At 45.5% G+C, this 21,226-nt stretch overlaps 1 protein-coding gene across 5 annotated transcripts in view; it reads left to right on the forward strand.

Moving 5' to 3' along the window:
* Window positions 1-21,226, forward strand: part of hipk2 (homeodomain interacting protein kinase 2) — a 76,469-nt gene that overhangs the window by 41,493 nt on the left and 13,750 nt on the right. For 4 of the 5 annotated variants that reach the window (XR_007113592.1, XM_047597218.1, XM_047597216.1 and 1 more), the window contains exons 3-9: window positions 7,752-7,875; window positions 8,525-8,644; window positions 11,087-11,173; window positions 16,730-16,914; window positions 17,003-17,165; window positions 19,123-19,351; window positions 19,755-19,876. Coding sequence is in view for 4 of the 5 variants with exons in the window: in XM_047597218.1 (XP_047453174.1) it covers window positions 7,752-7,875; window positions 8,525-8,644; window positions 11,087-11,173; window positions 16,730-16,914; window positions 17,003-17,165; window positions 19,123-19,351; window positions 19,755-19,876 (1,030 nt within the window). In the remaining variant the exon portion in view is untranslated. The remainder of the gene's footprint in view (window positions 1-7,751; window positions 7,876-8,524; window positions 8,645-11,086; window positions 11,174-16,729; window positions 16,915-17,002; window positions 17,166-19,122; window positions 19,352-19,754; window positions 19,877-21,226) is intronic. The other variant, XM_047597219.1, reaches the window with a different exon arrangement.

The raw sequence follows: 21,226 nt of genomic DNA on the forward strand, positions 1-21,226 counted from the left end.
GTCACGCCGTTTAATACTTTCCAAGAAACTTGTCTCTGAGATGCCTTTTATAACTAGAGCGGGTCGATTATTCATTTTTTAAGCTGTTATGTGGAGACTAAAGTCTGATTTTCTCCTGGACTCAAGTTTGTCAGAGCAGAACTGCTCATGCCTCGGGGTTGGGTCAGCATCTGGCCAGTGGCCACTAGACTGGCCTAATAATGTCTGACTGTCAGTCCTCTGTACTAATAGGGCTGGAGAAACTTGAGGCTCCCTTTCGGCATCCCCTAAATCTCCTCTCCAGGCTGTCTGTACCGGCAGCATCAGGATATGACAGATACCCATCATTTACTGATGGCAAATCCTTCTCGGCACAATTTCCTTTGACAGGGGAAGCAGAAGGGACAGAATATGTATGTGTGTGTGTGCGCGCGTAGGTGGGTGTTAATCGAGAGGGCATCCATGTTTCATTATAGTGCCCGCTCCATCCTTCCTTTCCTCATCTCCTTTCTGTCATTTCTCCTTCTACCTCCATCCTCGTTGAGGGAGGACCGTCCCTTTGACCCCTGCACCGAGGAATGGGGTGAGGGTGAGGTGAAGGGGGGTGGGTGGGTGTATAAAGGGTACTGCCGGGAGCTGCGTAGAGCCTCCTCGTTGCAGGTGGAAATGAGATGTATTACTGATAGGATCAGCTGCATGCTGGAGAATAATAATAACCACAGGAAAGAAGTAATTGCCAACCGGGAACAACTGAGCTTTGTTCTAGCTGCCGTTATTATTCGCTTATTGTACATGTTAGCATTGCTAATGGGAGCTTTTGTGAGCGCCGCTTTTCTATTTGATTGAGTTTCCACAGCAGCAAATATATTGCGAGGGTAGTTAAATATGTATTTGATGTTCTATGTTGCCGTAACAGTAAATGCGATAAGTTATCCAATGCATTCAATCATTTGCACCCTGCGTATAATGACAAAGGGTCACGCAGCGCGGGAGAATGTGACACATCCTGTGCGCTAATATTGACTGTGCCACGCCGCGGCAACGGGGCTCCGTGTGCCATGTGTGCCGCCGTGACAGGGGTGGCTCGCTGCCCGCTGAATGTTTCATTATATAAAATATCTCCGAGGAGAAGGGAGGAGCTGAATGTGAGATGTTGAGACCGGGAGAGGGAACAGGGAGAGACCTTTGAATATTCAAGCGCTATCCGCGTTAGCTCTCGGTGGCAGTTTGCTCCCCGCGATGCTGCTGAGCTGAACGCTATTCCAGGTTGTGTTGAATCAGCACCCACCCAGCTGTCACCCACATTTTTCTATTGGCCTGGTTTCACACTTTTGATTTGCTGCAATCACAATTTCCACAGAGGCCATAGAGTTGCTGATGTGTTCCTGCAAACTTCCCCTATGCTTTTTGCATTATCACAACACTCCCATTCTTTGGAGTGAGTACGTTTCTCGATGTTGATCCCTCTCTGAAACATCATCCGTCCTTATTCCCTCCCATAGGCTTTCGTTCGCCTGCCTGCAATGTATTGCTAAGCCAAGAGGAAATGCTAATGCTTTAACAGGTAAAACAGTTGCGGCCTTGTCAGCGTTTTTTCTGCCGTGCCTTTTTCTGAGAGCCAGAGAAAGAAAAAAAGAGAAAGAGGGAGGTCTGTTTTTAAGACCTTGAACACCAGGAATGTCGCCCCTGCTCACGGAGTGAGACAAACATTTCTCAAGGACTCCGTAGAAGCGTTTTCCTTGTCCAGATATCCCCCTCCTCTTTCCAGCTCTCAACCATCTGGAACACACACGCTCTAAATTTAAATGCGATCATAAATGTGCATCTACACATATGCGTGTGCCCCTGTTTGGCAGTTTCTGGGGTGATGAGAGCAGGTGGAATATTTAGGAAGATGCGGTGTGAATGTGTGTACGTGTCGGTTCCTGCGAGCCACAGGTCCACTCCAGGGGATGTCACCCCGCACATTGATTTCACAGTCCGCGTCCACCGTGCAACATATCTAAGAAAGTCTTTCTCTATGGTGCGTCTTAAAGGAGGTGTGCGGAGGAAACTCTGAGCGCATGAATATGCAAATTAATAGGGGGGGGGGTCATTCACAGCACCGACCTGGGCCTTTTACATTAAGAAAGGGAAAAGCATGGGAGGGAGAAAGGAGGAAAAGGGAAATAAGAGAAGGGGATAGGGTGGAAAAGCGTATTAGCAGTCTCTTTTTATTTGCAATGTTTGTGTTTTTTTTTTCACTACGCCGTGTCAGACTGTAGTGGCTGTCTTGGCCACTGTACTTATTTTTCTTTAGGATGCTACAAACTGCCTGGTTATTGAATAAAACATAGCAGCTCACGTAACGAGGAATATAACGTGATGAATTCTTTGAAACGGAAAAGGAAAAAGCTAAAAAAACAACAACAAAAAGAAAAAACATTACCCCAGACTGGCTGCCCCGTGCTTGTCTGCGTATGTGTGTTGTGTATTTATGTCCATGTTAATGCTGTCGGGTTCCAGGGATCCATCAGTCTCCCTTCTGGAGCCAAGCTAAGGGAAGGTCAGCCTGATGGATACATCCTGACATGCACACAGCCTGTGATGTCAGCTGTGTGTGTGTGTGTGTGTCTGTGCGAGCTTATCTGTGTGTGTGTGTGTGTGCGCGAGCTGGCAGGCCAGCCAAGCGTAGGCACAGTTCATCGGAGCAGAGGGCGGACAGGCAATCGGGGAGGGGAGCGCTAGCCTGGCCTTGGCGTCCTACATCGAGGGGGTTTGAGGTGAGGGGGGGTGGGGGTGTGCGGGGTTGCTGGCAGTTGGGTGGTGAGGATAGGGGGGTGGCGAGTGGGGGGTGGGTGGCTGATGGAGCAGGATGAGGTGTAGGGGTTGGCTGGGCTGGCAAAGGGGTAGGGTGAAAGGGTTGAGGTGCAGGGGGTGGGCTGGGGTGGCAGAAGAAAGGCTCCATTCATGAGTCGTGCCATCTCTGGCTCCCAAGGGGACTGGGGCTCATCAATGACCAGGCCAGCTGGGAGGATGTCAGCATGCAGACTCTCCCTCTTTTTGCCACCCTCCCTCTTTCTTTTGTCAAGGCCCAGTGCTGTGAGACGGACCAGCCAGAACACTGAGGCCCTCTCATGCGGTCGGGTCCCCATTCAGTGCCAGTGAAAGCCCCCGACTAGCCGGGCGGTTTGCACACCGTCCGTACTGTATGTGACATGTATGGTCTGGAGCAATAAGCTCGCCACCGTCCTCAAAGAGCCACTGTCTCCGGTGGCATACCAGCTGGAGAGGAGCTAGGTGGGGCGGTGGGGCGCAGCGCGGGGGGCGACGAGTCTGCAGCTGAATGTGGCGCGTTCAGACGGCGTAGCCGAGCACCTCGGCCCTGAGAAATTACTCGCGATTTTGTGGCTCTGCATATGATAATGTGGGCTAATTTTCATTTAGCGCCATCATGTGCTTCACAAATGTGCCTGAGATATGTAAAAATGCAAAAAAAAAGAAAAAAAAAAAGAAGGGATTATGCCACAGCTCTCTACAACTAATTCATTATTATTTTTTTAATACGACCTGAACGATTACCATTCCCATTAGCCTCAGCAGAATTTCATTGTAATCAGCTAACAGCACCCTGATGTACTCGACTAAGAAGCTAAATATGATACCTGCTAATTGCATGTTAGCATTGTGCCTAAATGCAAACTTAGAAGAGCTGCTGGAAGAGCCATAGCTCTACATATTGTTCAGTGTGACCCTCAGAGACACAGTGACAATATAAACTGTTATTCTCGGATGTTCAAAGAGGAAATTCTGGTGCTCACTCTTTTTGTTTTTAAGGGCTTTAGTTTAGTCACCCCAAGCATTTGCTAACCTAACATTTAAATACCAGAAACGTGTGACCACCAAGCACCTGGCTGCCTGCATGCTGTTTTACATACAATAGAGGTTAAGTGCGGCATCCTACTTAGCATCAAAAAAACTGAAACGACAAACTACAGTGTATGCATGAATTGTCACCCCTCGTACGCTCGTATGCTTCGGAAAGGAGCAGGGTTTTTGTGAGCCGCACAGATGTGTGTGCTGTTTATCACTGCCTAGCGAAAGGCCTGCATCAGCAGCAGCAGCTGTGGGGCGCTTTGCATGCAATGGCAGAGGTGCATTGGTAGGGCCAAATTTGCATTTGTGGTTTCATATCATGAGCAGCGATGTTACTCCCTCTCTCTTCCTTCCTCCCTTTCTGTCTGTGTCTTGCTGATGTGGAGGAGCTTCTCTGCGAGAGGCAGAGGAGCAGCGAGAGCAGAGCGTTGGGGCATGAATTGCAAAAAGTTCAAGCTGGAAGTGGAGCTGAGCATAACATCGACAAATCTCTCCATGTTGTTGTTGCAAAGAGTTGCACATGTGAAGTATAGAAGCAGTTTATTGAAATCTACTCATACACTTATAAACGTACGGTTTGTTTAACAATATAAAGTTCACTTTTATATGACATTAAAATCAATGTGAGCTGCACTTAACCTCCTCAGACCCTATGTCCTCACATGGGGACAGGTTTTAGGTTTGTGGCAGCTTCTTATTCTGCTTCATTTAGACCCTTTGTCCTCATAAGTGGACGCCTTTATCTGCCATCTAGTGGTAGCAAAGGGTAAATAGATTAGTCGGTGTAAAAACAGTGAAATCTTTATTTTTTATGGTTGAAACTTGTCTATGCTCGTTAACATCTCTTGTTTAATATGACACGCAAATTTAACAAAAGCTACAGCGTCGCTAATTAGAAAGTACCCGTTTGAGGACGTTGGGGTTACACGACCTGCTCAAAGACAATGATTAGTTTTTATACTTCTTGGCTCCATGGAGGAATTTACAGCACATGGCAAATAAAAGCTCAAGTCTCAGGAGGTTAAACTCTCTTCTGCTTGTTTTTGAAGCGTTACACAGTGATGGTCCTAAAATAGACCAGACAATAAAACTATTGTATATAATAGAACTCATATTGGGCTGAAATTAATAGAGACTTAGGGTGTTTGATGAGCTTACCACCCTGTGTTATCTCAGATGTTTTTCCCTTGCATCCTCAGTGAAACTCCAGCCATTCTAACAAGCCCTTAGAGAAAGATCCCTGGTCCTGGTGTCCATCTCCCTTCCCTTTCCTACCTTCAGTGTCCCTCACTGGATTCCTCTATGTCTCTTTGCCTCCCCTTTAACTGATGTCTCAGCCCATAGTGTGTGGTGTTGTCTTTGTACTGGTGTGTAATGGTGGCCTGAGATACTGTTGCTGGAGCCTCTACTCCACTGTTGCCCTCGAGACCCCAATAACCACCCTCTGTGACAGGAGCTCTTCACTGAGCAAAGCTCTGCTCTCCCCCCATTCGCTTTATGTCTTATTCTGTGCGGCATCTCGTCCATCCTTGTCTTGCCCCCATACATCGGCCATATCTCAGTGTACAATGAAACGCCTGTGCCCCTTTTTTCCACTTCACCCAGCGTCAGCGAGCAATGAGCTGGAAATTTACTTTTAAGTATGTGAGCTATGCTCATTTCATTCTCCACCAGACCCCCAGAGCTGCCTTCAGATCACTCGCCCTCTACCATCCCACTGGTCTATGAAGCCCTGCAGTGTTCCCCTCGTGCTGCTTTCCACATTCTCTGTTTCCCTGGCACATACATTTCAAGCAGACTTAATCCCAGAAACCTCTTGTTCCTCCCAAACTCTACTAGAGTCCGCCTAGGCCTGAGGGCAAGGGGGGATAGTTGCCATGGTCACAGCAATCAGCATTTTGAACTTGGAGCAATCCAAGATCAGCTCTTGGCTCCTATAAACTGTATATCATGCTATTAATGTGTTTAGAGATTGATTTCAGTTCCAGTAGTTCCATATAGCTTTACTTTTGGAGTAAAAAAAAAATATAAAGAAGTAAAATGCTAAACCAAACCCACCCCTGACTTCCCCCATGGTGCAGCCACAGAACCTCTTGAAAGGGCTTTTGGATTGTTAGAATCACTGTGTTCTCGGTTATTTAACCAGAGACGTGAGCCCACAAGACGCGTATTAGTGTTCGCGACGGGACATAAAAGGTGATGAATTAAATTTGGGAGTTGTTTGGGACTGCAGTGCTACTCAAACAAATCAAAGAAACTCGTCTCCTCTGCTGCTGAAATAATCTTATGTGTAAGTTCTGGCTTTTTGTTTTCATTTGAACGCAGCTCTCTAAAAGCTTGATTTTATGTTCCCGTGGCATAATGTTGCCTTCGTGGCTACAGACTGTGAAATTTAGTAAAACGCACCTCGCTGCCGCTACCCACTCCCTGTGTCTGAGTACCAGGGAGGGAGCTTGGGGATTGAGGGCCCCCCTGCAAAGATCCTCAGTCACTTATCTACAAGGTGCCACCTTGAAAACTGTCTAAACAAGAGATATGAAAACATAACGGCCTGCTGACGCCAACTTTAGTGGAAATAAATCTCATAAATCTATGTGGAGAGATCAGTGTCAAGATGAGATGAACGCCTTTGGACAATTCCGATTAAGGCGAGACACGGCAGCAATTTTGAGATTTTTTGCTTCATTAACATGTCTACTATCAAACTAGTTTAAAAAATGGTGAAATTGCACATTTAGGTGTTCATTTCACTGCACTTTGTCTGTGTTGCGCCTTTAGTTTACTCCTAAATTTGCCAAAACTCAGCTTTCTAAACTGTGAGCCTCGTCTCTACCCTGGCATATGAGGTACTGCTGTGAAGCTCTTTTTCTCCTGCAGAAGTCCGTCGGATCCAAATATGGTCATATCCTTTGTATTGGCATGAAAGTAGAAAGGCCGATCTGAGCTAAACTCTCACTCTCATTGACTGGTGTTGATTTCTGACAACGTGATTTGTAACCAGATATTCTGCCTGCCTGTGTTTATCTGTGAGGGACATTTATTCTCTAAGAAGAAAATTATGGCTCAAATTAGCAAGAAACGTCAAAAAAAAAAAAGACACACGAAGGAGAGGAGAGGGGAAGTCGGGATTTAAGTAGATTTGGTTTTGGTACATAGTAGTTTCCAATAAAAATACATGATTTGCAATGTAAAACCTTGTTTAAATGAGACATCTGCATACTCTGAGCCAGAAATCTCCATTTCAGTAGCACTTACACATAACAAACTTTGCAGATTTATTCCTAACTACATTCTGCAGGTATTTACAGAGGGGATTTTTCATAGATCATTCAGAGCCTGATTTATAGAACATTTTACATATTTTTGTTTTACATATTTTTTTATTTTTTTTGGACTGTTGACAGTATTTTGAGATTCATGGAGTGATAAAAAGAGATATCCAAAATTCCCTCAGTAAATACCTGGGAATCTGTTAACAAAATGAAACAAGAATTTTGAAGCTCACTTTAGTCATTATTCAGATTTCTGTTGTGGAAATGTATGCAAATTAGCGCATATTTAAGTAGGTAAATTCACAGAAAACTTTTCATACAAAAAATTACAATATTTATGTGAGTAATCAACTGGAGATGTTTTTATGGTGATAGCCATTAGTTAAAAATGTTTCCCTATTCACCTGTCGTGTCTCGTCTTAATTGAACCGAGTCTCTTTGGTGTGTGTACTTTGCATGCAAGAATATGGACTTACTTATTCTCTAATTAAGCTTCTCATGACGTTTTGTAGGTAGACAACATATTCTTGTCCCAGCTACGCTCTGTCAGTTTTGTTGGTCCGTGGTCATGTCAGATTAGACTGATATTTATTTTGTACAAGACAAAACATGTCTAACCGCACTGCATGCTTTCTCTATCCACAGGGCTCCAGAGATCATCCTGGGCCTGCCGTTCTGTGAAGCTATAGACATGTGGTCCTTGGGCTGTGTAATAGCCGAGCTCTTCCTGGGATGGCCCCTCTACCCCGGAGCGTCAGAGTACGATCAGGTAACACGTGGCGACGATAGCTTGGACCTCCAAACTTGTTTCACAATCCCAGAGCAACTCCTGTTTTCATGTGTTTCTCGCTTGCTCTCGCGTGAACCCGTTCGCGTGCAGTTTTGTTCGAGTGCGTTCCTTTCTCCGTGATTGTGTACTCGTGAGTGCGCTTGAGTGCGAGGTTGGGATTCCTATCCCTGAAATCCCCCTGACAGCCCCCGATGATTCTTGCGCAGCCTCCCTGTTTATCTGAACAGATGCCACGGAGCCACTTGTCCAATTAGTGCAGCCCCTGTGCTCCAGAGCAAGACATTTTTGCGTTCCACTGTCTCTATCAGTCAGATGAGGCTCAGTGGGGAAACCTTGAGCAACTTGTGCTCCATCTCTGAACAAGCTTGTTTGATATTTCCCAGAAAACTTAGCATATTTCTTTTACAAGCCTCAGATCGGTCTTAGACTCTTAGGCTGAGGTCATGATTGGCTTGCGGTGCGTATTTCTGCCTTTCTGTACGTCTGGAGCTGTTAAGGTCACCACAGATTAAAACTACCATAAGAGCATCAATCCAAATCATTTGCCTCCCTGGTTAAAAACAGTTCAGTCATGCATGTGAAAATCTGATTTTGTTTTTTTTCCCCCTTTTTTTTTTTCTGCCTGCAGATCCGGTACATCTCACAGACACAGGGTCTGCCTGCAGAGTATCTGTTAAGTGCAGGGACAAAGACCACCAGGTTCTTCAACCGAGATCCAGACTCCACCTATCCTCTCTGGAGACTAAAGGTACACCTGGAATGATAAGGATGTGCATCCCCACCCACGCACACACACACACACACACACACACACACACATGCGCACATAAAAATCTCAGCTGGACTAAAGTATATCCTTCCAGGGGCAGGTGATATTTCACAAGCAAAAGTGTTACCAGTAAAAGCTGTAGTTAATATTCCAGAAACTCTGTGTTGCGCCGTGTGAGGCACTGACGTCCCTGTTGGCGGCAATAAACAAAGTGGGAGGGTAATGAGAGCAAAATGGATCTGTGTGAGAGGATCTGGCAAATGAAACCCGGTCTGATAAATCAGGGGGGTGTCTGCTGTAGCCCCCCCACCACCCCCCCCCCCCTCCCCCTCCACAGTCCCTTCTTTATGTAGGCCGCTCAATAAGGAGCTCTACAGCCTGTCCTAGACCCTCGACAAGACCCTGAACCTGCAGGTCCATCAGAGCATACTCTTCCTCATTTCTCTGTGTAATCTCACACAGTTAAAAAAATAAATCCCTCCAGGGGTTTGCAAAGTCTTTTTTTTTTCTGGTTTTGATGAACTTAATTTGAACTGTTTGTTCTTGACTGTATTGAGCTCCAAGTACTGATCCCTCCTGTGTCTGCGCCGCCTGTGTCTGGGATTGATTTCTTTTTTTCAAAGAGTTCAGAGCTTTTGTTTCTGATTAACTCAGTACTTTTGACACCAAGCGGTGATGATGATGATCGGCCTTTTTAATTACCATAACGCAGAGTGTACATGCTTGTGAAGCTCGCCAAGCACGTTTAACCCTTATCAGGTGAAAGTGGGCGGAGCCATCTTGCAAGTTTGGAGCCAGAGTTCAGCGACGTTAATGTCACGTGACTGAATTCCTCCAGACTCACTCACGTTGTTGTTTTAATTCATACCGCACTCTCCACCACTTACAAGGAAATGTTGGATTATCCTAGAGATCGACCGATATGGATTTTTTTTTAAGGGCTGAGACCGATTTTTCTGATACAGATACCGATTTTTCTGAGCCAATATTTGGAGCTGATACTCCTTTATCTCCCTCCATTTACATGATACAAAATGTCACGATGATAACAAATGTTATAAGTGTCAATTTAACCAAAAACATAAACATTTAGTGAACTCAAAGAATATTTAACGCTCTTATGCGTACACGCAATCTGCTAGTTGGGGCAATGTATGGGTGGCACAGGTCCACAGCGCCTCTAGTGGCACAGGGCTGCCTGTGGATACGCCTGCCTGTAAATCTTGCTGGGGGAAAAAACATATACATATGTATGTGTGTATCGGCACATCAGCTGATACCGATAACAGTAAAAATGCAAATATCGGCCTGATATATTGGTCTATCTCTAGATTATACACTGTACTTATTCATTTATTAATTTTTTCCAACTCTCACTGTCCCACGGGAACGCTTCACAGACAGCTTGGCATGGCAACCGGTAGTCATCACAATGTCACATCCTGTACCTATAGCATCAAATAACTCATTCCAATTGAATTAGGGTCAGCATATTATTAACTACCTAAAATGACACAAACCATCCTTGAAAATTCATTATCTGAATTTGGTTTGGCTCTAGTTCCATCCACTAACATGGAGGAGGTGGAGCTTATGCCCTATACTGCAGCCTCCAGTCAGCAGGGGGAGCTCTACTTACTTTGGCTTCACTTTTGAGAAGCAGTTTCATTGACCATCTTTATGGGTAAAAGCTATATGAGAATTTCGGTTTAAGAATTTTTTCAGTCTACTTTGTGGCCTATGGGCTTACAAGGCTTTTTAAAAACATGTTATTCTCAGCTTAAAATAAGCGTATTTTGGATTTACTAGCAATAAGAACTGACAGGAATATTATAGGGAAGACACAAAGATGGATTAATAAGTTAAACTTGACACCGCTGGTGTTAGTCTTCATGATTTCCTACTGTCTTTGGTATGTGGAAAATCAAACGTCAAGGCGTCCTGAACACTCTTTTTCCACTTTGAAGAGTGACTGCTCAGCTTTAATTTGACCTCGCCATGTGTTTCCATGTAACACCAGCTGCACTGCTTTGCTGACTGTAATTAAAAATGTTGTGTGTTTAGTCAGGTGGTTCCTTCAGTCCGGTCAACACAGATATGTGTAGTGTAAATCTGCACGCTTCGGAAGGGATTATCCTGTGCAGTTTCGTGAATTTCAGTTGTTTGTGTTTTGCGGAGAGCACACTCTGTATATTGCCCCAGAGTTTGTGATATAGTGTGTGTCTCCATATGCAGTCTCCCCCATTTTTCTTGGCTGTTAGATGAGTATTTGTGCGCTACCCCGGGGTTTCTCACAGGGTAAGCCGAGTCCTGCTGCACATCAACAACAAGAGGCTGTAATGAGCCAAATGTAAATAGTGCGTTTCCAGAGGGGAAGTGTGATGGGATTTGAGAGGAACATCTGCTTCTTGTCTCCCGCAGACTCCAGAGGACCACGAGGGTGAAACGGGGATCAAGTCCAAGGAGGCTCGCAAGTACATCTTCAACTGCTTGGATGATATGGCGCAGGTATGCCGTTTCCGTATCGCGGAGCGCAACTCTTCCCTTCCCACAAATCACACAGTAGATGCCTTTTTGGCTTCAATCGCATCCACCTGTCATGCATTTTCTGCCTCTTTGATGGGGTTGTTCAGGTCCCAGGCCAGTTTGATCCACCACATCCAGAGAATTATCTATCAGATATTTGAAGTCCTTTAAAAAAAATGCATCCCGCCACGGTCTGAGCCCCAGCTGCCGTGTGGCTCCGCTGCTACACTACCAGTCAAAAGTTTGGACACGCTCTCTCGTTGAGTCGAATGAGAAGGTGCGTCCAAACTTTTGACCGGCGGAGTTTTTACAGAGCGAAATGAAAGCAGCTGTTCACCGAAACCCCTCCGCTACCTAATAACTCACAGACAAGACACTAGAGCCGAACATGTGGTGTGGCTGGTTAACAGGTTTTGATATGTATAGTTTGCTTTCTTATTCAAGGTGTTGTGGCTATGTCTTCACTCCGCACATCTGTGGTACCTTTAAGCATGGGTACAAAATGCTATAGACCTGCGGTTTTCAAAGTGTGTGGCCAGAGGTCTTCAGGGAAGGCACGTCATGAGAAACAAAATAAACCTGAAAAAAAAAAGTGTAAACATCTGGTTAGCCAACTACAGAGCATGTGAGGGGCAAAATGGATTTTTAGTAGGCTACCTCAAATGAAAGTGACAGAGTCTGGGGCGAACAGAAAATGCAGGAAGTTTGATCCTGATTGTTTAAAGTTTGGCTTTTCATGTACTGGTTCTGATGATGCACGCACAGCTTAATCAAGCTATGCTCAAAATTCGACTTTCTGAATGCGGTACTTGTCACAGTTTACATGCAATGGAGAGAATCGAATAAGTGACGGATAAGTTGTCAAGTTGACCTGGCATTTTAAAAAAACAACAAGACAGATAAAGTACAGCTTTTTTTCCCGCTGGCGTCAACTGTGTGTTCGGCTACGTTCAGCTCCATTCGGGTCGGACTGCAAAATCAGTTTGTGGTCAGACAACACAAGTATAATTTATCTTTTACAATATGTTTGGAAGACATAGCTCAATAAAGTTTTTTTAAAATAATTTTTAACTTTCCACAAAATACAAAAACCCTGATGACAGCACATTATTCCTAAAAAATAAAGTAATAAAATGACAAAATAATTCAAGTTTGATCTATTCGTTTGTATAGTAGGCGCAAAAAGATTTAAAAAGTTTTATCCTGAAAAGGATTAAATACAAATACAGCTTTTATCAACTTATCCAAAGAATTAAAGGACAAAACTTTGCTCCTGCTTCTTCCTGTTGTCCAAGAAATTATAAAACACGACAACATCCCCTACATCGTGACATCATCTGGAAGCGCCAGATACTCATACAAGCAGATCTGGGCCCTACACCGACTTTCTTAGTTGTTTTTGTTCCGGGGTCATACGCCAGCACAGTGATTGTGGAGCATGCGCACAAACTTTGTCTAGTTAAAGTCCGATTAAGGCGAATACATGCCAGTGAAAATCAGGTTCCAGTTGCATTATCTGTCTTAGTCATATAAGGCACTTAAGTTGTCCAGTTAAAGTCAGATTAAGGGAATAATTCACGTGCATGTAAACGTACTGAGTGTTATTGGCAAAGAGGTGCTAGTTAATGACAGTTTGCAACCATGTATATTCCACTGTCATATTGAAACTTAGCACCAAAGTTACAAAATTTCAACAGGATCACAACAGGCTCACTATCCCACACTTTGAAAATCCCTGCTATAAACTATAGATCCTATAGATTCAGAGATACTGACGCACACACACATGCTCCACAAGGGTTTTCAGCCCAGCTCAGTGGCACCCAAACCAATGTTATGACTGCATGACTCAGCTGGTTAGCCCTTCTCTCCCTGCAGCACTGCCTGTCACCTGTTTACTTAGGAGATCTTACATAACCCTAGGGAGTGATTATGCATGACTTGTATTGCGTGACATATATATAGGAAGGCAGATACGTGCGTGATATCACTTTCCACTCTAACTCGGAATGAATTCATTGCTCCGTGCTCGGGAAACTTCTCGTGTACCTGTGACATTTTGAAAGGACATGCGTGACAGTGAGTGATAGTGAGCGTTGTTTTCGCTCGCCCTCGCTTGGCCAAAACGCTGGTTGTGCTGGGAGACGTGACACAGATGATGAAAAATTACAAGGGTTTTCCCAAGGCCCTTCGATTCGCTGACAGCTCTCCCTTGTCACTGTGTTCCTTGATCATGGCCCTGATAATGACTAGCCAAGAGATAAGAGTTAAGGGAGCTTTTTTTTTTTTCTTTTTTTTTTTTTGGAATATGGTCGTCTTGATTCCCAAACAGCAGCACCAGTAGCCTCTGGAAACTCTCCGTGTGGATACGCAACTCATGTAGCTACTTAAGTGATGGAGACAATTACGGTTGTCCAGTAGCGCCCAGGGCCGCTGTCAGGCCTGTCTGGAATAACATGCTGTCGACTTGGGCAAGATAGTATCGCTTCCTGGCTTTGTTGAATTTACAGTTAGCACAGACACACACACACACACACACAAAGCACATAGTTTAATGAAACCAACCTGCACCGGTATGATATCCCCTGGGTCATCTCTGTCTTCTACGCTTCAAGCTCTGTGTCCTGTCTTCGTCTGCTGCAGCCAGACTCGGCTTACTACAAAAACACAGAGATACAGATACGGCAGAGCTGCGCGGGGCTTAATGTGGGAGAAAACTGCCTATTTTGCCCCATCTCACTATCCGTTATCCCGTATAAACAAGTCAGCATTGTGGACATCTGTCTCTGCGTGTATAATAGATGATATAGCTGAAGGCCCTGCAAGACGGAGGGGCTGAGTGCCAGAAAGAGATAATGAACCTCCTTTCAGTCGTGGGAAATGTGGGGAGGCTTTAGTCACAAGTATATCTAATTTGAGTAAATCAGACACCAACTTACAGCGAATGGAAGGCCCCGCTGGGGGCCTGATGTAGATGGAAGGAAGGCCGGAACTGCTCGAAAATGGATTCCCTTTGATCCGCGATCCCGCAGTATCTCTGTTGATAGGAATTCAGCCATGGCAGGAAAAGCAGCATGGTCTTCACCTAATAATTCTTTTACAAAGATAACTTTTTTTTTTCTTTCTTTCGCTACTATTTCTATTCAGTGTTGAAGTTGCAGCTAAATCTGTGAAGTAGACAGGCTCTCATCCCGCCCTCCTGGCTCCACATCTCCCTAGGCACAGCCCAATCTGTCCCACTGCTCGACATCTGCCGTCCCTGCCCTCACTCCGGAGTGGCATGTCAGTGCTCCTCACGGCACAGATGTGCTTCCACTGAAACGCCAGACACGCCAGGCCACTCGAAGCCCCTTGTTTTTTGCATTTTAGCAGCCATTTTCATTCCTTCCTGGAAGAAAAGGAAGCACGATGATATCTTACAAACATTGAAATATCTTCATTTTATAGGTGATGGGGAAATTTCATTCTCCTCTCCGGGCTCCTTTTCATCCAGCCTGATTATTGTGGCACCAGACTGTGCACCTTTCCCCAAAGTCATCTCTTCCACTAGCAGAGGACGATGTGATTATTTCTCACCTCATTCTGCAGATTATTCCTTTATCACAGCTGGTGGAGATGCCAAGCGGGGAGAGGGATGGTTACAGAGCCCGAATAACCTGCATGGAGAAAGAGAATTGAATCAGATTTACTGTGTTGACTGGCAGCACATCTGATAGCCCCTGGAGCAGGCCTACAGATAAGCGTTGCGTCTTTATGAAAAACAGGCCTGCTACCACTGCACAGCAGTCACAATAAACAAGACTGTCTGAATGTCTGTCTGTCTGTCTGTTGCCACTGTCTCCGTCTCTGCCCGACAACCGGCTTGTTCGGGTGGTGGATATCCCATCATGCATTTCGTCACAAAACATAATTTTATTTTTTATTTCATGAACATCACACACATGTGTTTACAAAATCATCACGTTGTAGTAATGTGTAAATTATAATGGGATAACCAGGGTTATATGTGTTACATGGGAAGTACACGCACGAAAACAGTGCGAAACACCATTGTGGCAAATTGTGATCAGCAGTGTATTTTTTTCTACATTTAAATTAAACAATTAAAAATTTTGAATATTTAATTGAATGTGGATAACTCTAGTAAAAAACTCATGAGTTGGTTCAAGTTTTCTGTTCGATTTACAATTTCTTGAACATAGTCTAAATTTAGTTTAACATTTTCCAATAATATGAGTTAATATCAATTAATATTTCATATTCATTTACTTTCATGGACACATGCACGCATCTAGTTTTCCGACTTCTGTAACTGGAACGCTGATAACTCATTCCCGTTGCCAAATTCCACCCTCCGTGGTAAATGAAACGGACCATCAGCCCACATGACAGCCCTAAAAGTGGACCCAAACCGTCGGAACTGCGTAACAAATTAATTCCTGCTCGCTGTGTATGTATTAATGCACAAATCTGCTACTTCGCCCGTTTATTTAAGCACAGCCTGAGCCGCACTGTTCTAAGGCAGCTTCCCAGAATTGCCTCAGAACATATTTAGGTTAAGTTCTCCCACGTCAGCTTTTTAAGAAGTACTTGCAAAATGGGGTCCTGTGTGAAGTGTTTTTTTTTTTTTTTTTTTTTTCAAAAAAAAAGTGACTGGCCAGTGGCAGTGTTTATCAGGTTCATGTTTTTTGTTTGTTTTCACATCTCAGGACCAGATAAAAATCTCGGTGAAGGCGCCAGGAGATATTTCAAGTGGGGCTATGAATACAGTGCAAATGTTTATAATGTCACTAAGGTGCGAGGTTATCACTAGGCTTTGTGACACACACACACACACACACACACATATGCACACGCTGACGCCCTAACCTGTGAGACCTCCTGAGTATTAATAGTTCTCCTCTGTGGGAAAAAAAAAATCTCAGGGAGACAGTTTTCTTCAGGAATGTTAGTGATTGTTGGACACTTATTCAGTAGAATTGAGAATTTTTAGCTTTGGTTTGGTCTGCATGTGCCGGGCAAATTGTAGGACTGTTTGGTAGTTTGGTTTTGTGTTTGGGTGTGCGGATCACGGTTCAGTTCTGCATCTTCAATACTCATCTCCTACCCGAACCTGGGTCTATATCCTCATCCCACCTTTCCCCTGCTGGGGAGTGAGGTGTATTTTGTTGACTAGCAGTAAAAAGCACTAAGCTAATGTCTCAGTAGTTGAAAGTCATGCAGTTGTGTGGTGGTAGCATGGAGGGGGGTGACTCCAGGATGCTGGAACTCACTGTCAAGCCTTCTTGAGGTGTCATGGGTCTAACTCAACAAAACATGGACATGAAGGGACTTGAAAACCCCAATGATGTGCCTACTGCTGTTTGCTAGGCTAGTTAGCTGGTGTCTTCTGGTAGGTTGCTGGCTGGTAGCTGACTGCTAGGCTGCTAGTCGGTTTTCAGTTGTACTGGGCTTCTAAATGTGTTTTGCCAAGGGATTGCAACATCTTATCCTGTGTAATAATGAAAGGAATGTGTTGTACTCCGTTCGTGCCTTCAGGTGAACATGACGTCGGACCTGGAGGGGAGCGACATGCTGGCGGAGAAGGCCGACAGGAGGGAGTTCATCGACTTGTTGACCAAGATGCTGACCATCGACGCGGACAAGAGGATCACCCCTATCGAAACGCTCAACCACCCCTTCGTCACCATGTCCCATCTCCTCGATTTCCCGCACAGCACACAGTACGCGCCAGCCGGGCCCCCGCTCTTCATTGTTCACGCAGTCACAATGGCCGCGCTGATGCCTTTTCTTCCTCCTCCTCCTCTGCAGCGTGAAGTCGTGCTTCCAGAACATGGAGATCTGCAAGCGGCGCGTCAACATGTACGACACCGTCAACCAGAGCAAGACGCCCTTCATCACCCACGTGGCCCCCAGCACCTCCACCAACCTCACCATGACCTTCAACAACCAGCTGAACACTGTGCACAGCCAGGTGAGAGCGCGTTCATCCGTATGCCGGCAGCCGAACTCCTGTGCCGTCGGATGCAAGTATGTAAATGAGTTTAGCTGCGGTTTATTGGATTTGCGTTGGATTAGATTATGACGGAGATAATGATATCGCGTGCAGCCGAATCAAAATGAATAAGTAAAAGTTCAGGTAGCAGAAAAGTGTGCGTGACTTTCAAAATAAAAGCATAGAATATACAATATATGTGTATTAAAAAAGAATAAATTAAACAGCGTAGCAGTGTGTGAGTGGCAATGTCTATTTTTTCCTCCCCTGTTCATTCTTCCTATTTGACTGCACGTTTCCATGCTTACTGGCCCTCCTTTCTGCCTTGGTGCATGTATATCTATCCGCCTGCATTTCTGTCAGTGCCCGAGGTCCTGTGGGATTGTCACAAAGTGCTGATTACACACATGACAAGCCCCACTTCCTGCTTGCGTTGCAATCTGGGGCTTTCAGGCCTTAAGAATCCCTTTACCAGGCTTCCTTTTTTTTTTTCCACCCCTCCTCTCACTCCTATCCTATCCTCTGTCTCCCTCCTCATTTCCCTGGGTTGAGCCCGTGGTGCTTTACTGCTCCTCTCTCCCGTACGGCCTGTGAATCGAAACTGCTGATTTCTGGCTTCTGCCGGAATCACTGAGCGTCTGGTTGCAAGGTTTTCCAGATTGTGCTTAGTTACAACTCCTTCTCGGGCCCCCCCTTCCCCCACCTCGATCTCCCCATCTCTTTAGTAAACAGAGTTCTTTATCACTAACTATATCGAGTCGGCTCACGGTGTGTAGCATGCGACAAATAAAAAAAACCCCATCTTGCCGTGATTTAAATGGATTAACATTCCCTCAGCCTGTCTTTTCTGTGCCTAGCTCTCAGGGTATGTAGGCAGACTTAAGTTAGTGATTTATTCTCCTCGATTCATTCGCAGGACTGGAATGCGTCTGCGACATGTTTTTTTTTTTTTTTTTTGCCGCTTCTGAGCTTGTTTATGATGAATGCCACAGTGCCATATTGATTATGTTCTCTCCCCTGGTGTTCATCGAACACTCTAAAGAGAAAGCAAATGAAAAATGAAAGCGCTGTCTTTTGTATTTCCCTCCGCCCCGCGCACACCTAATGAAAAGGGCTAAAATTAGACAGTGTCTCGTGGAGCAAACACTACTTACGAGCTGAGCAAATGGTGCCTGCTAAAAGCATTTGTTTGTATCTCGGATGTTCCCGGGCGGTCTCAGTATTCCTCATGTCTTATTAATGGTCAAGATATGCCGAAGTTACCTAAGCTTACATAATTATACAATAACTGTTGGCTGTGAAATATTACTCCTGTCAGTCGTAATTGATTCGGGGGCTAGATAGTGAAGCTGTGTTGTGAAATGTCAAATTTTGCTGCAGCTTATTATATCGCCTCATTATTATTCTGTAACATTTACATGAAACTGTCTCCTCATGACTTGAACACTTAGTGCTAATAAGGGAGGTGTTTATGCCGCTGTGACATGTAAAGCAGTATATTGTGGCTGGACTGTATATTTCCCGTCCGGCAGCGCATTATTCTAGTCGACGTCTAAATGCCACTAAATCAGTTAGAATTTGCTCTGGTGGCATTTTGCTCATCGATGGTTGATTATTGTCAGAACCGAAGCATTGATTGCGTCTCTGCTCCCATTCTTTCGCTCCCCCTGATTAATCAAATCAACAGTCTGCATATTTTAAGGCGCGTCAAAATCCTTCACCTAATTTCCTCATTCTTCCATCGTCGTCAGGTTTTCCTCACCCATCCATCTTTTCACCCAGCGGTTGCTCCGCATCTTTACGCTCGCAATATTTTGCCCCGGACTATTTATCTTTCTGTTTTTTATTATGCCTGAGCACTTCCACTTCTCCCTTCATCCCCATCGCCGCCGCCTCCCCTCTCATGATTTTTATTTTGATCCCATCATTCCTTTAGGCCACCAACCTGGCTCCCTCCTCCACCACCAACAATGCCACCCTTTCCTTTGCAAGTCCCGATGTCTCCATACTAAACTACCAATCTGCACTCTACCAGCCCTCCGCTGCCTCCATGGCAGCTGTGGCCCAGAGGAGCATGCCCCTGCAGCCGGGGGCTCCTCAGCTCTGCGCTGCCCGGCCTGACCCCTTCCAGCAGGCGCTCATAGTCTGCCCACCTGGTTTCCAAGGTAAGGAGCTGCTACCGGTCAGTACGTGTTTGCATAAATGAGCAGAATTGGATTTGTGTGAAAAAAAGGAGAAGAGGAGAGCATCTGCACTAGAGCAGGTCTTTTATATAAAGATGAAACACATTTATCTGGTACTATACAGTGCACAAACGCATATTATGACAAGGCTTTCTGACGTGTCTGTTTTTGTTTGTTGTTGTTTTTTTTGTTTTTTCACACCATGCAAACTGTCATTCACTGATAACTGGACACAATTAATCATTTGACAGAACGTCTGCAACAGAAGGGGGCCCGTGAATGCAGATTCGCCACGTCGTATTTCCAGCACGGCGTCTGATCTTACTGTTCACGGGTGGCAGATATTTGCTGACGTCCCTTCTGCTTCTGCTTTATTTACGCGCAGGGCTGCAGGCGTCCCCTTCCAAACACACCAGTTACTCCGTGCGGATGGAGAACGCCGTTCCCATCGTGACACAAGCCCCTGGTGCCCAGCCTCTGCAGATTCAGCCCGGCCTCCTCACACAGGTACGGAGAGACGCGCATGCGGAGAATGAACTAATAGAGTTATTTGGAACTTAACAATAACGGTGCCTGTCGGGAACATTTCTGAACTTTAAACCGTTCAAACAAAGCTTTCTGCATACCTTTTTTTTTCTTTTTTTTTTCGAAGTACTTCACTAAGAATAGTATCTATTGAGGATGGAAATCACTCAATGTTCTTGACCCTGCCCCTGCTGGCAGCTGTTTTTTCCTGAGTGCATTCAGGCAAGCTTTTCCTGTGCATTGCTCCCTGCCTCTCTATCACTCTCTCTTTCTCAACTTGTACTCTCTCCCCCTCACTTGCCCCCTCTGCTGCCCTACTCTCCTGGAGGCTGAGCCTGCCACGGTCTGATGCACTCAAAGGCAAGAGCCTTTTCACACAGAGAAGGCCTTCACTGGAGCCTGCACAGCGAGGCCGGAGCTTTAGCTGCTAATATACAGTTGTTGCGAGTAACAGAGAGTGACTGTGCATCACTCTCTCTGCACACACACACACACACACACGCACACACACACAGACAGACCGTCGACCACTTCCATTGCCACACCACCTCTTTCCCTATGGAAATTTCCATGCAGGCTTTAAATATCCCTGAGAATCCAGGGAGTTTGAAGCGTTCCCTTATCTCCAGTTAATCATGCAGTAGGCAGGCAGGCAGGCAGGCGGGCGGGCAGGCAGGCAGGCAGGCAGGCGGACGGCAAAGCTGTGTGCGTGCATGTGTGCGCACATGCTTGCGTTTTTATGGTGGGTTAATCTGTCAGATACCAAATGGTGATTAGCTCCACGGCTCCTTCCAAGTCAGGCGCTCCAAATTACAGGCCTGAGAGGATCCCCGGAGGTCAGGGGAAACTTGGATGAGGCTCTGCATGACCAGAGGACATCAGCAGATGCATGGATGAGATATACGTAACAGCAAAAAAAAATTAAAAAAATAGCTAAAGTCTTTGCGAAAATGTTGTTTGCATTGATTAACACGCTGACGCGTTGCCGCTGCCGTGCTCAGCAGGTGTTGTAACCTCTGTCTGCACACATGTTTAACAAAGGCAGGCAATAGTTAACATAAGCAGATGGTTTATATGGGCCAGCGTACAGCACACCTAATAACGGGGTGTGTGTGCGTTTCACTGTGTTTATTCCTCTACTGTGGGAGGTCTCACAGGCTTGACTGAGTGGGTGTTTGCCTCTCCCCCCCCCCCCCCGCCCCCCACCTGTGACTTCATCCACCCACTGCTCGCTGTCACCCGTGCCCTCTATGCCCTCCTGGAGCCGGTACAAGTTTAGACTGGAGCACCTGGGTTTTTTGCGGAGAGGGGGGCAGACCGAAGGAGGCTCCG

This window comes from Mugil cephalus, chromosome 10 (assembly GCF_022458985.1).
Source record: "Mugil cephalus isolate CIBA_MC_2020 chromosome 10, CIBA_Mcephalus_1.1, whole genome shotgun sequence".
NCBI lineage: Eukaryota > Metazoa > Chordata > Actinopteri > Mugiliformes > Mugilidae > Mugil > Mugil cephalus.